This window comes from Hippoglossus hippoglossus, chromosome 16 (assembly GCF_009819705.1).
Source record: "Hippoglossus hippoglossus isolate fHipHip1 chromosome 16, fHipHip1.pri, whole genome shotgun sequence".
Lineage (NCBI taxonomy): Eukaryota > Metazoa > Chordata > Actinopteri > Pleuronectiformes > Pleuronectidae > Hippoglossus > Hippoglossus hippoglossus.
In genome coordinates this window covers 24866026-24883264 of record NC_047166.1, presented here as the reverse complement: position 1 = coordinate 24883264, position 17239 = coordinate 24866026, and the positions used below count along the sequence as shown (strand labels likewise).

The 17239-nt window shown below is 43.4% G+C and overlaps 1 protein-coding gene across 48 annotated transcripts in view; it reads right to left on the bottom strand.

The window, feature by feature from the left end:
• rims2a (regulating synaptic membrane exocytosis 2a) overlaps positions 1-17239 on the bottom strand; it is a 133382-nt gene that overhangs the window by 61961 nt on the left and 54182 nt on the right. For all 48 annotated transcript variants that reach the window (XM_034609974.1, XM_034609963.1, XM_034609969.1 and 45 more), the window contains one exon: positions 4446-5389. In XM_034609974.1, the coding sequence (XP_034465865.1) occupies positions 4446-5389 (944 nt within the window). The remainder of the gene's footprint in view (positions 1-4445; positions 5390-17239) is intronic.

Sequence of the window (17239 nt, the reverse complement as noted above, 5' to 3'; positions counted from 1 at the left end):
GACAGGGCAAACATGAGCCTTATTGAGTCCCACACCATGCAGTTAACTGAGCCACACTGAGTCCAGGTCTGAGAGCTCAATGTCATTTTTTATCCTATGTCTCATCAAATAATTAGGTGAGTGCATTGTGATTGCTGTTTGTAGGAACTAAAACAAAAGTGTATTTTGTAGCACTTTTTTGGATTTGGTTTGTTTTAGCAGCATCACAGGGCTAAAACATATGTTGCACTATTGTTGAGGTGATGTTGAAGTGGTTCAGTGGTATCATTTCTGCACTTTGTTATTTTGACTGTGTCAGAAAACTAGTATTCATTAATATTCATATCCCTCCTCCTGTCTGCTCTTAGTGTCCATCCATCAGTGTAGCGTGTGCTGAAACGACTTACTGTACTCACTTATGCTGTGTGATAAAACATTAGGGATGTCCGCAGATAGGCTTTGCCCCCTGTGCACCTCGAACCAACAGCTGACAACAGTGATTACCCTCTTTGCCTCTCAGTTGCTATTCTGTCAGCAGCATTAACACCAGAGCACAGTTCATAGTGGTCGACATTCTGCACTGAAGAAGTCACTCGTCTAATGATAGTTTACCTAAGGCCTGCATTTATGAGCGGGGAGGGGAAGAGATATGTGATGTAAATCCCCCTATGTGGAGACATGGGTGTACATTTGATTACCTGTTCGTGGTATTAACTCATTGCTGCTTTGACTGTGTGATGTTGATGTTTTTGAAATTTTAATCTTTAGTCTTGCAAAGTATTATCATTCATTGTTGTTATGTCTGAAATTAGATCCAAAATGGATTGCACAAGGTTATATTAGTTACAGTTTCACCTCCACCTGTACCTGTTCCTCCTCTCATCGCAGCCCCCTCCCCTGCCCAGTGTCTGTCAAAGAAGGTTTGAGTGGGCGCCAGCATGGAGGCGCGTACAGCCTCTCCCCTTTATTTCCCCGAAGCTTTATTAACAGTGGCACACCACAATTGGGCACTGATCCCCAGCGAGGCATTGTGTGGTTTTTCAGGGAGCAGGAAACTCATCACGGCCATAAATTGTGAGCATCAGCAGTCTGCGCCCGGCCCTGCCGTTTCGCCCCGGCTCCGAGGCCCCACAAAGTGCTGATTCAGGGCAAAGGCAGAGCGCAGGCAGTGGTGGAGTTCACTACCAGCAGGCTCTCCATCACTTTGACAGCTCAATAAAAACCAGTGTAAACTATTAATTGGATCATTAATTATTGATGCTGTTTTTACTACAATTCAAGAGGCAAGAGCAGAAAGGAGGCAAGGGTGAAACACTGTGTATGTTTAAACAGTCACCATGCTACAAAGGTACAACCATGTCATGTTAAACCTCTGCTGGAGGCAGATGTTAAAACATCGCCTTAAAATCTAAAATAAAAGCTCACTTAACTTCTAGCATTATTATGCACATACCACAGAAGCAGTGCCACTTATTCTGTAAAAGGTTAAATTATCAATATTTTTCAAAGAACAAGCTTGACAGTACAGACTGAAAATCCAAGAGACTTACTGAGGTGCAAACACCGATCTCAAAAGCTATTGATGACGATGTGACACAGGCTGTCACGACACAATGTCCACCTCTTTGCTGTAGTTAGCCAGCCAGCCTCTCCTTTTCTGTCTGTTCGGCACTATTATGAGACTGCATGTCAGGGGGATCGATACAGAGGAAAACACAGGGAGAGGCCATCGCGATAAATCAGTCTCTAGTGCTCGCAGGCACGAGCCAGGCCAGATACAGCAGGCACACCCTCTCTCCTCCAGTCTCCTCCTCCCTTTGGTTCCCCCCTCATTCCTATCCCATCGAGCCCTCCTCCAGCCTCAGTGGCCCCCGCAGGGTAGCAGAGGTATTGAGAGCATGACAGGCACCTTGCTTAGTCTACCGTTGCACACCCATCTCCTGATCTGCCCCCGTCAAGCTGAGTACACAAACTGCAAGATGCTGACGGGTCACTTAAAAGGTGCTTTCTGTCCTCTTTCTCATCCCTCTTCTCTCAAACTATGGCCTCACATGCAATTACAATTGGCAACTGACAATTTCTTTGCTGAGGTGCCCTGTTTTTTTTTGCCCTCTCATTCATTCTGACTTGCTCTGAGGAAGCTAATCAGAATCGTGCTGGTTTGCATGTTACAGTCTAAGACTCCTCCATGGCGTCAGCTTCTTGGACCGAAAAGTGGATGTTCAGGCTGATGCACAACCTGATTCTGCTGAAATATATCAATGCCATTTCTACAGTCATTCTATTTTGTTCCATTTGATAATTCTATGTACCACAAATACAGATTTTGGATCTGGTCATATTATAGAAGGATTTTTATTGATTATATTAATACTCTCCAGAATATTACATCCGTCCAAAATATTACGTCCAAATCTGTGGATTTGCACCTCGTCTCTGTTGTGACTGTCTATTACATCATCATGTCTACTAAAAGAGTGCAAACAAGGACACTGGTTTAAAATAAATAATTCAGTGAATTTTTGTGAACCACTTATCAGACTCCCTACATTCACCATATCTCAGCAGCCTTAATCGTGTCATAAATTAATAAAACTGTACATCAAACCTAAATAAATAAATTCTCTCAAGTAATCAACCAAGGAGGTTCTATATGAAAGCCTCATCTATTCAGGTCGATAGTGGAACTCCGTGCTTTGCTTTCCCTTTCTCTGACTTGTGTAGGAGGCCGGCAGACAGAGACAGAAAAGAACAGACCCTCAGAACAACCTGCTTCTCTTCCTATTTTTGTTTCATGGCTACCTGGAAACCTGGAAACTCCCACATCAATAATGTAGCGCAGATGCTGCTTCCCTTAGTGAGGAGAACAGTTACATAACAGAGCAGACCCACTGAATTCCTCCGCTCGCCTCTAGATTAAACATTTCTAGCACGTGGCAGGTGCTTTGGTCAAGTGCTACTTCCAAAAGCAAACAGTGCTACTGTACTCTCTTCCTGTTCATCTTTTATTCCTCCAGTTGTCAACCGCTCCTACTTCTTTTTTCCCCGTTTGTTGCTTTTAACATTTCTTCGGTAAATGCCTCCATAATTACAGGTTTGACAATATAATCAATTTGCAATTACGACAGCTGTCAGGTGGAGCAGTCAAGAAGCCAACCGCCTGAACAATTGCTTTTGAGGTTGATTCTATGCAAATTGGCCTTTAATTCAGTCCGGGTGACTGTTGACTTGCCAGTTTGTGTTTATACAAAAGTGCACTCGGGTCTTGAAGCAGGTAGGAAATTTGCAATGAGTGATCTGATTTAATTCTCTTCTCCACAAGACCAATACCACTTTGTAAACTGAACCCACTCCTTATAGAAATAATTTGAAGTATTAATTTAATGTTCAAATAGTCTTTATGCAGCTATTATATGGATGTCAACCAAACAGAATGGAAGTCAAGAGGTCACGGCTAACTGCAGGAAGACATCGCCCTCTGCACTTTTATCACCCATCCATACATTTATGCAGTAGTCATGACATAAAATGACTCAATAAAATATACTAAATTATTGTTTTTTTTACTCAGCTCATGTTTTTACTAGACACCCACACCACAGACATCTCCCTGCTCCCCTGTCTGTCTGTTATGCAACATTGTCCATTAAAGCGGACTGATCGAGTGAAGCAGCTGAGGCAGGTCACAGAGAAGTGTGCCAGCAGGAGCAACAGGATAAGGCCTTGAGAGCAGCAGCATTACATTTGTTTAAACACACAAAACACCCATCCACACTGAAACACATCAGGCTCAAGTGGGCACGAGCCTCCTCCTCAAAGGCACTGGAGCTGTCAGAGTAAATTCACGGAAAACATACATAAAACCCCAAAGTGCTCATTATTTTATGGTTTCTTGGACATTTACAGCGAAGGCTGAGATTTAAGAGAAAGGAGCAAATCTGTTTGAATCAAAGTCACGACACACGTCGGAGAATTAACTGTTTCATGATCAGAAAACAGAAACTGAGGGAAATTAGGACATGAGCTTCTGATTATGCACTAGAGTCCTCCTAAGAAACAAAGATAGATATTTTGGTTGCATTGTTTTTCACACCTTTTTGTTGTTAATGAATAAATGCTGATGATTTCTAAATATTTCTTTTAACCAAAAATAATGAGCTCTACACATAAATATACACATATAAACATACGAACATACACATCACATATAGGACTGTAGACAGGGGAATCTGAAGGTTATATCTGAGTCAACAGCTGCAAAAATCACATCAGAATCAATATCAATAAGAGACAGCAAGTAGAATTCAATGATGAAATCTGACATTCCAAGAAATATTTTGTCATTTGTATTAGGAAAGAATGTCTATACAATTGCATGAAAAAGTATCTGAGCAGTATTAGCATTAAATAAAGCTATGCAGAGACAGAGCAGACAGAGAGACACTGGTGGTGTGTGTGGCTCCTACCTTTCTCACTGACTGACTCACTCTCTATCTCCACATCCTCACAGCTGGTGTACTCCGGTGTAGTGGCCAGCTCCTCCTCTGAGCTGCTCAGTGACACTTGCCGCATCTTCCCTCCCTTTTTGGTTTTATGGGGCTTGGGGGGTGGCGGGCGCACTGACTCCGACTGGTCCGAGCTGAGAGAGTCGTTCCTCAACATGCTCTCCATCTTCTCCCTCTTGGTTTTGCGGACAGCTGAACTGGGGTCCAAATGGTGTTGCTGCCTCCTCATTGGATCCACACCCAGGTCTCCTCTCCGCAGGTCCCCGGATCGGTCACCCAGCACAGGGCTTCGGTGCGGCGTTGGGGGGCTGTGGTTGGAGGTTCTGTGACCTCCAAGGCCAGGACCCATGGGCCCTGGGGAAGACCGGTCAACAGAGTAGGAGCGCTGTCCCACCATAGGCGGCCGGCGCTCGGTGAGATGCTGTCGGGACAGCCGAATGGGCCCAGGCTCGTCCTGCTCCGTGTAAGCCAGGGAGACATCACTGTGGCGGCGCTCATGTCTCAGGCGGCCCACCTCGGCATGCATCCTCATCTGCTCCTCATAGGGCTGTGGCTTAACAGGATAGCGTGCCAGGTTGGGGTCACTGCGGTAGCGCGTCTGGAACTCCTCTTGGCGCTGCCGCTGGAGGTCATACTCACTGGGCGGTCCATCTAGCTCCTGGTCCAGTGGGTATTCCTGGGAGTGCCAGCGTCCAGGGCCCCGCCGGTCCCGGTAGCCCATCCGTGCCGCATCCACATCTGGGTACATGTGTGGGCCCCGCGGAGCCCGCCGAGGGTCCCCATCCCCATAGTCGGACGGTGATCTGGGCATGCCGCCGTCCGTCGGGGCATACTGTGAGTGGTCACCCCCCTCCCTTTGGTCGTATTTTTGGTTTGGATCCCTGGATGCAGATGGGCTTCGTTTCCTGTAGATCACAGAGGGGGAACAAAACGTGGAATTTAGTGATGGGACCACTTTGACCTGGACATTATGATTCTTTTAAGATACCGTATTGTAATATACAGCAGGTGGAAATGTGCAGTATCAGTCAGAGAAGTGTTCCACAGAGCTTCATCACACTCACTGACTACAGCTACTCTGCTGAGGCTGAAGCCTTCAGTCTGCAGTCTATATATTCTCTCTACTTTCTCCTGCACTGCTTGGGCTTCAGTTCCTGTCAAAACCGAATGAAAGCCCGCTCAGTCTCTGTCACACATACATACACACAAAGAGAGGGAGAAATGAGACTAAGCAGCAGGATGCAGCACCACACCCTCCTCTCACTGCAATAGACTATAACCTCTATAGCATTGCCAACCGCTGCTCCTTTTTTAGCACATTTTGCAGGAGGCTGGAACTCCTTTTAACAGAAAATAATTTAAAGAGATAAACGTCTTGTCCTAATTAAACAATATGGCATGTAATGCAAAAAAGCTCTACCTCCTGCTTTCTTCTGATATGTGTAAAAACGTATTAAGATTGGAAAAACATACACTCATGCAGTCAAAATCCTGATTATCTAAATTGATTTGGAAGGTTGCACAGTCTTAACACAGACTAACACATACTATTTTGTTTTACTCTTTTAGTTCCATAGGCAGTCTTTCATTTTCATTTTGATAGCGTCTGATTAACATTGTTGACATAGGTGCTTCAATCACCATCATTTATAATGCACTATAAACAACAGGATGCCACAAGATGAGGCAACAATATGACCGATGATGTGTCTGAATTTATGATCCCCTTGAAGGTAAACATTAAATTCCTAACATTATTATAGTGATATCTTTTTTATTTCAAACATTGTCTATAATCATGTGTCTTGGCCTTGATAAACAGGAGAGAAGTTCGATTTTACAGTTAGTTTGGGAATTATGGGGTGAATACTTTAAAGTATTTTACAATCGGGAGCCCTTTTTTCTAAAATGATCATTCACTCATCTTTTCATTGTCTGACTGTCAGAATGTAGACCAGCCAGGAAGCGGATGAAACGCCTGGAGGAGGCTAACTGTGTGTTAATGCATTTATTCTTTTGTTCAGAATCAGTTATTCATAAGCCACTTTTCTCCTACATTTCTCCCACTTTTCCGCCCAAATAATAATTTGTCAGGAAAAAGCTCTGTGAAGCATTCCCTTAATTTTGTACGTGACATAATATCATAAATCACTGCTGCCAGCCTTGCTCAGTGGCCAAGGTAAGGGCTCCTCAAGTGAGATTGGCTGATTCACTGAACCACAGAGGAGGTTCGGTCCCTGCCTACTGGATCAGACCACAAGATATCAGCTCTGTGATGAAGCACATGTGGCTAAAGATGCTTCTTGTGTTCTGTGTTGAATTTCTATGTTGAACCTTGAGGAATTTCACAGACGTGAAGAACCAGCTCCAGGGAGGAACACAATGACAAATGGGACTAGTGTATATTAAACCTCAAATATGAGCTGTTAGAGAGGGGCAGAAGTCAAGCAATAAGATGTATTAGTTTAGGTCACACTAACATAACTCTTTCATCCAAGCTACTTAGCTTAATCCACAGCAAATTACAAGCATGGGATAAGAGGTATATCTTGAGATTTAAAGGAACTTGGTAAAAAAAAAAAAACTCTCTCTTAATATTAAAAAACTAAATTTATGTTTTTATAAATCAAATAGACGATGGTGATATAGAATCAGAAATTTGTAGAGTTTTGAGGCAAAATTTCTAGGGGTTGTGATTGACCATAAATTAACATAGAAACAACATATTTAATATATTGAAGGAAAACTTTCAAGGTCAATATCAATCCTGTTCAAATCTAGAGATACATTAAATCACAACGTGTTCATTAATACTTCCTCTGGGGGTCAACTTTTAAAACAACTTCAATTATATTGCTCCAGAACAGATAGAGCCATACATATTATTAATAAGGGAGATTGTTTTGATCACATTAATTAACTATTTATAAACTCCAATGTGATAACATTTCGAGATTTTAAATGTTATAAAATAATGCAATTAATGTTAAGAGTTTAATCAAATGTATATACGCATCTTGCTTCTGCCTGTGCCTTTTCATTCATTTTCTACTTAGACTTTATGTTTTCATGACTGAAAATATGATACAATACAAATCAAGATAAAAGATCAAGTGATGGGATTCATTATGCATGTGCAGCAGTTGTAGCACAAAGGATGTAGTGGAAACACAACAAATCTCTAATGGATATCGTACGCGCACTAATGAAAACATCCCTGTTTGTTACAAAAATAAAAGTCTCTGTGATGCAGCCAGCTCACACTAGTGACCTCTCCTTTCACATCACAACAAATCCCTCCTGTCACCTAGTGATTCAGACGCAGCTGGAGAAACACATGAGGGCTGTTATTCACAACATGCTCCTGGTCACTATCTGAGTGCCACTTCATTCACAAATCCATAGTGAAGTGGCAGCAGAGATGATATGGTGGAGCAGGGGACAGACAGAGTGGATGGGAGAGAATGTGGAGCAGGGGGCGAGTGAGCAACATCTTTTTACAGTGAATTGATGATGATAGCGGGGTGTGTTATGTATATGTGTATGTGTGTGCATTCACTTGTGCATGTCTGTGTGCTTGTGTCTGAGTGTGTTTTATGTGCGCTGTGCTGGCTGCCTGAGCAATGCTTCACTTTGGCTCTCAGTATGTCCTCATAGGGCTTCAGGTTAATGTGCCCTCGGGGGCGTTGTGTTGAAATGCAACACCTGAAACACACACATGCACGTGGAACATGCACATAGCATCTCCAACGAACATTAACAAACTACCCTTTGATGAGATCTAACTCATCCTGACACAAGTATTACATTCCCCTGCTCCTGTTTAGGCTCGTGTGTCCCTCCTGTCCAAACAGAGAAATGTCTATGGCAGCTAGTGAGCATAGTGCGCTCCATCAGCATCTGCCTCACGATGCTAACGTTGTCAGCGTTAAAACCAGCCCTCAGTAAGTACAACAGAGCGGTGGCGCAGCACTAAATTTCGTACTGTGCATTATTCCCCCATTGCTCCAGCTGCCACAGTTACTGTAATAGCCTCTCTGCAGATACCTCTGAGCCCCCCACAGCTCTGCCATGATACACTCTGCTGATCTTAGATTTGCATTCCGTCCTCGGTGACACAGACAAGTGAGAGAAAGAAAGAAGAAAAACTAAATGTGAAGAGGGAGGGGAGGGGATATCATCGACAATATGTGTGGAAAATGAGGCAGATAGGATCAGGTAACTGCATCCTATAGCTAAACATGTGGCTGGTATGTGCATCCTGCCACACTTGTCAGGCTCAAGCACGGAATGAGAGGATGGGATCCTGATGCCTGTGATGCTGCACAGAAGCCTGGCTGCTGCGACGGCTGAGTCACGAGCCACACAGTGACGGTCTTCCTTCCATCACACCTCCTTATATAGTAAGATGTGTGCGTGATGCAACCGCAGATGTGGCACTGAGCCGCAGCACAGGCAGCGTGGTGATTCATCTGAACGGGCCGACGATAGAGAGACAAGTTCACTGACTGCATGGTGGACTGTGGGAAAACAAGCCACCATTCTGTACATTCCTGTCGTGGGAATACAAACAGACCCTCGTCACTGCCCTTGTCCTGCTCTGAGCTAACTATAGAAATCCTCTGCTGTGACAGTATATGAAACACGAGACCTCATTCAGCTGCAGACAAGGTCGGTGATGACAGTGAGATTCAAATCAGGGAGGTTGACAGTGTTCTCATTTAATGACCGTCAGCAGGACCTTTGTAATCAACATGGGAGAAAAGATTATTGCATCTATGCAAGGATGTTCTTTTGGATCTAATGGCTGAAAGAAATTCTGTTTCGGCATCCACAGCAAAGGAGTGTACAAGGTTTATCTGTTATGCAAAGAGGAACTTCCATGTCACTATATATCATTAGAGAAAATGCTGTTGTACAGATATGGCATCTGTTTTTGCTGCCAACACAGTCTCATATACACCTCCTGTTCTAGAAGTAATTCCAATATTATAATCATCTTTTTAAAGTAAAGTACACTGTCCTCATCAAAAGCAGCATAATGTATCAAATCCATGGCGCATAAAAATCATGGGATTACACTATGGCCCCCGAAGGATTAAAAAGTGCATCCCTAAAAGATTAGAAGTGACCCGACACGCTCGCCGTGATAAAACCTTTATGTGCTGTTACTTTCTGCAATACGACACACCACCCAGTGAGTGAAATTCCCCAATATACTGTGGTGTGATGGGAAGTGGCTCTGTCTGGGGCGAGGTCGTCCTCAGATGTGTCACTGCTTTGACCTACTGATGAGATCTGATCAGAGACATCCGTAGAGAGTGACTGTGTGTGTGTGTGTGTGTCAGTGTGTGTGTGAGAAAGACACCCCTTATACTCTGTTTTATGATGAAAGGCTTGAGATCAAGCAGGAAGCTCCTGTGGTCACAAATCTTTACCATTTCATGTGGCTTTAAGATAAGAAACAAAACAGAGGGATATCACACATCTGTTCACACAGAGTCTGCAACACACAGGCTGATGGTCAGTTTACTGTATAGTGGTAGTGGTACAGTCCATATTCCTTGTGTCGTTCTGGTAATGTACAGTCTTGGTTTAAATGATGGTCATTTCAATAGTGGGATCATGATTATCACATTAGCTGTGTAGTTTTTAAACCACCTTGGCTTTCACGCTGAATTAGAAGAAAACTAATTTAAATTTAAAACTCAAATTTAAAACAATCACTGTCATTGTTAATGCAAATATATTACAGTTGCTTTTTGTTTGTGTATTAAAAGGGTGCTTATTGGTCTGTATTTGAGCAACTGGGATCAGCCTATCACAGCACAGCATGTTCAAAACTATTCAGTATATTCAGCATCTGTGAATGGCCAGGCATATTTAATGAATTCTTACTGTAAAGCCTCATGGCCACAATTTGTTTATTGGGGAAAATTGTAATTGTGAATATATGATTTACTTTCCCTCTCTCTGCAATGAACAGAATGAGATGACATATATTTATAAAAATGTTCGTATTTTCAAAAAAACAACGTTTTCCTATAGATTTGCACATGTAGTGATTTAGACAATTTGCACTTAGGTCTGCACACCCTCAGCCACCCAAGAGGTTACACTGAGATTCCATTTAAAACCAAAGACTCACCACAAGCACAAAGATCAATAAGTGAAAGTCAATGAGGAAGCATTCTGTAAGTGATGAACCCTTCGCAGATGTTGCTGGCTTCATGTACTCAGCTGCATTGTGCAGACACCTTGATGCATGCACACACTGACACACACTCACTCTGGCCACAATACCCTCGTCCAGCATTTCATAGATATTAGCCTGAGCTTGAACTTCTTAGTGATGCAGTGAAAACTAAAATGCCAAGATGAAGCCGCTGCTTTCTAATGATGCTGGGATAATTATCCCTGAGGCAAAGAAAACTGCTGCTCTGTTGTTTTGATATTTGCTGTAAGTTGCTGGAGAAGTTAAACAACAGTGCTGCACAAATGCACTCTACTGTACATGCAGGCTGCTTTTCATTATGTTTGTGTAACTGGCAACTGTCTACAGAAAATACAATACACACTATACACTAAACATACAATTAAGATGTTCACATGTCCATATTAACTTTAACTTTACGATAATTCATTTAACAGTTTGAATTTCAACACACTGCATTGTCCTCCAATCTATATCCAAAGTGCTACAGTCTAAACCATGAGATATGACTCGCCTTATTGAAAGTATCTGTCGGATCCTGGGAAGTAGCTTAGTTCAAACCTCTGCCCGGCTGCACCACGCAAACACATGGCCTCCTTCACACAAAACGCCGTTCAGTCCAATCCAAATGAGGTACCGGAGCAGCCTCACAGCTTACAACCAGGCCCTGTGCTTCAAATCCTCTCTCCTCTAGTGCCAAAAGTGTCCTTGTTTTATTTCTAGAGAGCTAACGATGATCTACACACAGCGGCAGCAGATCTAGTTCTGCAGCAGTGTTCTTTGGACGGAGTGGCTGACACTAGCTCTCTCTGCTCTGCCTCTGCTGCTGCTGGAGACACATGTTAAATAAGAAAGCCAAAGGCAATCAAGGTGAAAATGCAACGCTGCCCCCTTGGGGATTGTGCCACCTCCACTTTGTGGATAATGGAGAGAAGTCAAATGAGAACAAATGAGTGGTGCGGTGTTGCAGAGGTCTTCTCTTCGAGGGATTCTGGTCCACTAATGACAACAATACATCCTGGACTGGTCTCTATTGAAAGAAGATAACTAGAACGAAAGCACGAGCAGAAGGAAAACATGCTGAATTTGCGTGTCTACCGAGAGCAATCAGAGAAGAAGTGATGGCAAGAGGAAAAAATACGCCTCCAAAGGTATATTTTCAGATGCAGTGTCACTCTTCCTGACCCAGCCGCGACTATCCTCGCAGTAAAAAATATATGCATCCACTCCTTCGATTGCCAAGTACAATCAAATGAGGTTAAATTCCAGTTCAGCTGCATCTCCTGATAGTCAAATGATGTCGTTGCATGACCTGCTTTGTTTTTGACGGTCTGCCGTGCCCACAGCTCTGCTACACTGCTGGATTTAGATGAATGGCACAGTTTATGACCCTGCTGCAAAGGCTTCTGGGAGCCTGAAATCAAGCCGACTTTCAGATTTAACATCATCATCATGTGATCGCTAACACTGGCTGGATGTCGGGCAAGCGACCCCATCTAACCTGCATGGCCTTTCAGCCCTCTGCCTAGGAAGGGATTACATTCCTTGGTTGATTACTAGGTCACATCTATCACCAATCATAAACAGAGCAGGAAGTTTCACCTAATCCCATTCAGCCTGAGGTCTTATGATCTTCAAACTGAAAAAATGGCATGGTTTGTGTGTGTTTTTTTTGTATCCACAAGGTGGAGTTTCAAGCATTAAATCAAATATGGAAGAGGGAGAGGAAAAGGGAAAGTGGGGGTCATAAATTCTGTGCATTACAAAATGGATGAGACTTTTTCCCTGGTTCTGCAGCATGATGACATGGTTGGTTTTCAGTGACCTGGTTTGGGACTTAGTGGGTGTTGTTAAAGTCTTCCCTACTGTCGCTATCTTCTCACTCTTCTGCCTCAACACTTTTCACATCTGTCACCATGATTCACCAGTCACTTTCCCTCCTTCTTTCCTCCCCCCTCACCTCAGCCCTCCCACGAGACGGACCCTGCGTTAGGCTGCAGATATGCTACTATGTGCTGTTTGTGACAGTGATGGTCACAGCTGAGTGACGGCAGCGTGGAATCAGGGAGGGCAGGTGGAGATGGGCTGTTGACACAGCGTTTCCCAGGACAGAGGCTGAAGGTAGGGGAAATGGTAAAGGAGCAGTGGGGGTGTTTTATCAGCACAGTCAGGGATGGGGCTATAGACTGCAGGGCTCTAAGTAGCTTTGGGTTTGAGTGAGTATCTGACTGCCACTCCTGGAGACGAGAAGATGATTTCAGACCATCAGTGATGACACAGCAGGCCTGAGAAGGACTCTGAATGACATTGTAAACTTAAAATATCTGTAAAAGTTTGAATATTGCTACTGCATTTGCTATAAATATATTATAACTACTAAAATAAATTTCTGGGCTGGCACGATTTGTGGCACACATAGGGTTGTGTGTAAAAGAAAGTGTAGTGAGTAGTGTAAATAGGGCCACCTTCGCTGCTGTGTATCACACATTAAAGATGGACAATTCAAATCTAACCCTAACCCTTTTTATATTTGATGAATCCAGCTCATGTTGTATTACATGGTAACTTACAGTAGCCATTTAAGCTGTTATAACAGTCTAACCTCTGACCTTGCAGTCACATAACAACACACTAGACTAATGTGTTCAAGTGTGTCACCTAATAAAGATTATGTAGCTAAAGAAAACAGTTTACATCTTACAGAAGATTTTTATTAGCCGGTAATTATGCAACAAAGTCCCTCAAAAATAATAAAATGTTTTGAGTACAATATTCTGAGAGAAAATGGTATAGCACTTTTTGTGTGAAGAAAATGGACAGATTCAAGATTAAATCAATACGTTATTATCTATATAGCCCATATTCACAAATCACAATTTGTCTCATAGGGCTTAACAAGGTGTGACATCCTCTGCCTTTAACCCTCAACAAGAGTAAGGAAAAACAACCCCAAAAAATAAAAGAGAGCTGCATGTGAGGGATCCCTCTCCCAGGATGGATAGAAGTGCAATAGATGCCTCGTTTCCAGATTCTTTATTGTCATATGCTCAGTAAAAACAGGCTTTTCACCATACAATAAAAATCTTACTTTGCTAGTCCTCCAATGGCAACAGAAAAAAGGATTAAACATAAAAATAGAGGTTGAACACAAGACTAGCTTACTAATATATATTAATATATGCACACATACTTATGTGTATATACATGTATTTGTGCAAAGAGCAGCAGCACCAGCACAATAGTAAAGTGAACATTATTGTGTATAGGAAATAGAGTGTGTTATGCATTATTGGTGTGTGTGTTAGTGTTTTCTAAAGTTCTACTGTCATACTGGTGGTAAGGGGCAGTGTGTATTCATGAGCCTGATGGCCTGTGGTAAACTGTTTTGTTGTCATGGACTTCACACTACTGTAGTGTTTGCCTCGTGGCGAGCGTGTGAAGAGGCTGTGTTGGGGATGTGTTCCATCCCTGATCATGTTGTGGGCCCTTCCCATGACCCTGGTGTGGTAAATGTCCTGGTACGAGGGGCAGGTTACTCCTGAGATGAGCTGTGCAGGTGTGAGTACACGCTGGAGGGCTTTCCTGTCCTGGGCAGTGCTGTTCCCATACCACACTATGATGGAGTTGGTAAGGACGATCTTGACTGAACAGCTACAGAAGTTGCTGAGAATTGTTGGTGGCATACCAAATTTGTTGCAGCCTTCTTAGAAAGTGTGAGATGCTCGCTGATGTGAGTTCAAAAGGAATTTGAAGGTTTTCACCCACTCAACCTCTGTCTCGCTAATGTGAAGGGGTTTGTGAAGCCCTCCCCTTCTCCTTGAGCCAATAATAAGTTATTTGGTTTTGTCTGTCTGCAGGAAATGATTACTGTCATGACACCAGGCCACCAGGTCTGCCACCTCCCTCCTGTAGGCTGTCTTGCTCCCACCAGTGTTCAGCCTGATCACTGTAGTATCATCTGCAATCTTAAGGATGTTGGTGTTGTTCTGGGTGGCCACAGTCACAGGTGAAGAGTGTGTAGAGTAGGGGGCTCAGCACACAGCATTGTGAGTGACCTGTGCTCACAGTTCTTGTGCTGGATGTTCGGTCTCCGACTCTGAATTACTGGGGTTTGTCTGATAAGAAACTCCCAGTCACAGAGGGGGTTACCAGTCTGAGAGTGAGGAGCTTTGTAGAGAGTTTGTGTGGAAGAAGTCGTACAGCTCTACATCTATCAGCTCAGTTGACAGTGTCTGCAGATCTGTGAGTTCTCCACGAAGCACAGGCTCCAACCTCCTGTCTGTGGAGACCAACCAGTGCCTAGTCTGCTCATTCTATGTTTATACTCTGCACGGTTAATATATCTTCCGCACTGCACCGCCTGTTAGGTCTCCTTTTTAAGAAAAGGCACCGCTAGCGCACTATGTAGGCCAAGCCCCAACAGAGTATGCCATTAAGATTAGCTGCCAGTGAGGACTGTTGCATTCCTGCTGGCTTCTACCCTCCCTACAGAGAAAGGTTAGGAGCAGAGCATGTGTTTACTTTTTTTCGTATTGTGAAGACCACTGACCACCGGAACGGCCAGACATCCAAGCTGTAAATCTTTTAATTAGTAGATTATGTCTAATTGCTTTTTTTTAAAGTTTAAACTAACAACTGCGCTTTTCCTACTATTTTAGGGAAAAATATCTTTTGTTAAAAATATATATCAGGAAGTTACTTTGGATATTTGGAGAAGGCAGTGTACTGGATGAACATGGAACATCATGGCATCATATATTGTAAAAATATTTAGCATGACACACAATTATGTCAGAGGCCCTTTGCAATATAATCATCCTACAGATGATCAACCCTGTTCCAGTCCATACACACAGCAAATGCATTTTGAAGAAAGAAGAAGGAAATGTTAATTCCCAAATAGCAAGTCACAAACAAGTTGATACTGATCACATCGATGACATGATTTTTCCCCAACAAAGTATTGATTCTTGCAGTATCCACTTGTAGTGACTTGAGTATTTTCAAACGTTTTCGTGTTTAGGCTCTCACAGCATTTGAGACCTGGTTTAATACATGCAAAGTTCACATTGACTTCAGAAAAAGGTTTTATGAAATTTAAAATCAATATCATTCCCATGCTAAACCTCAGGCCTTCCGTTGCCTAAACTGAACAACAGACAGGACTGGTGTCATAGTGGTGCACTTTGTACAGCTGCCTTCCACCCCAACCACGTTCTGGTACGATGCAGGTCATCCTGTAAATGTAGGGTTAAATGCCACCACAACATAAGGCTTCATGATGAACAAACATCATTTGTTGCAGACAGATTTGTCCCAACTGTTTATCATACTATGTAGTGGCTGAAGAACAGAGATTTGCTGCAGTATCTTGCTGCCCTCTCAGCTGTCCCATCTAGTTGATCTACCTCTGATCACCTCTGGTGTGGTCAGATATGTGCTTTGTGTGGCTACACCCAACAGTAATGTCACAGCGCACTGACACACCCTGCAGTGAATGAGTAAATGACGGCTTGAATCCTTCCACAGTTCTGACCCGACACACAAGCACATTACAAAGACCTTCCAGTATAACATGAAGAAATATCCATGGAGACTCCTCCTGCCTGCTGCTGTTACTGTATACAGCATGTTGATTGTTCAGTGCTTGTCAGTCATTGTTCATTTTCACAAAGCACTCTGTGTCGAGGACACATTGAGATTTGTTGAGCTTTTCATAACGCAGATTCTATTGTAATCACACAATGGCTGAATTTCTGCACTGGAAAAAAAATGTCTCAAGAACCATGGTCTCCTCATCTCATCCCCTCTCTGTCACACAAGTGATTGCACGCACGTACACTCTCTCTCTCTCACTCTCTCTCTCTCTCTCTCTCTCTCTGTCGTTCCCCCTCTCTCTCTCTCTCTCTCTCTCCCTCTCTCACTCACTCCACACATGCATTTCCTCTCGGTTCTGCTAAGTATGCATTTTTCATTCCAGTGAGCAAGCCGCATTTGAAATCAAAGGCAGTGACGCTGCGCGGCTGTCTGGCTACACAGAAAGTGAGGAGGTAATGAAAAAAGCTGAGGGGGTGAGTCAGAGGATGCTTTAATAATCCTTGCTGCCCAAAATAACATCTCTGGGGCTGGACGGACCAACGACCCTCATGGGAAACCAGCAGCGGTTCAATCTGGTCTGGAGTCCTTACATCGGTACAACCCCACCCCAACATACACTTTCCCCATCCCTCTCTGAGTCCATTATTGTCAACAGATAAGACTGCAGCAGCAGAGCACGGCGCGGCAGACAGCCAAGCCCTTCCTGAAAAGACTAAGGAGGGCAAAGGGGTGCATGCACGTGGGGGGCATATACAAGCTGCAGGAGGTGTGATCCAGACAGTGGGAGGGAGGAGCATGAGGTCTGACCGGTGAGCAATGTTATTGTCCAATCATTGCTGACAAATGGTGATGGAGTCCAGGATAAGTAGCTCTTCATGTTGGGTTCAAGGTTGGGCCTCAATTGTCCCATAAAACACCTTTTCACACTTGTCCCTGTATGGTT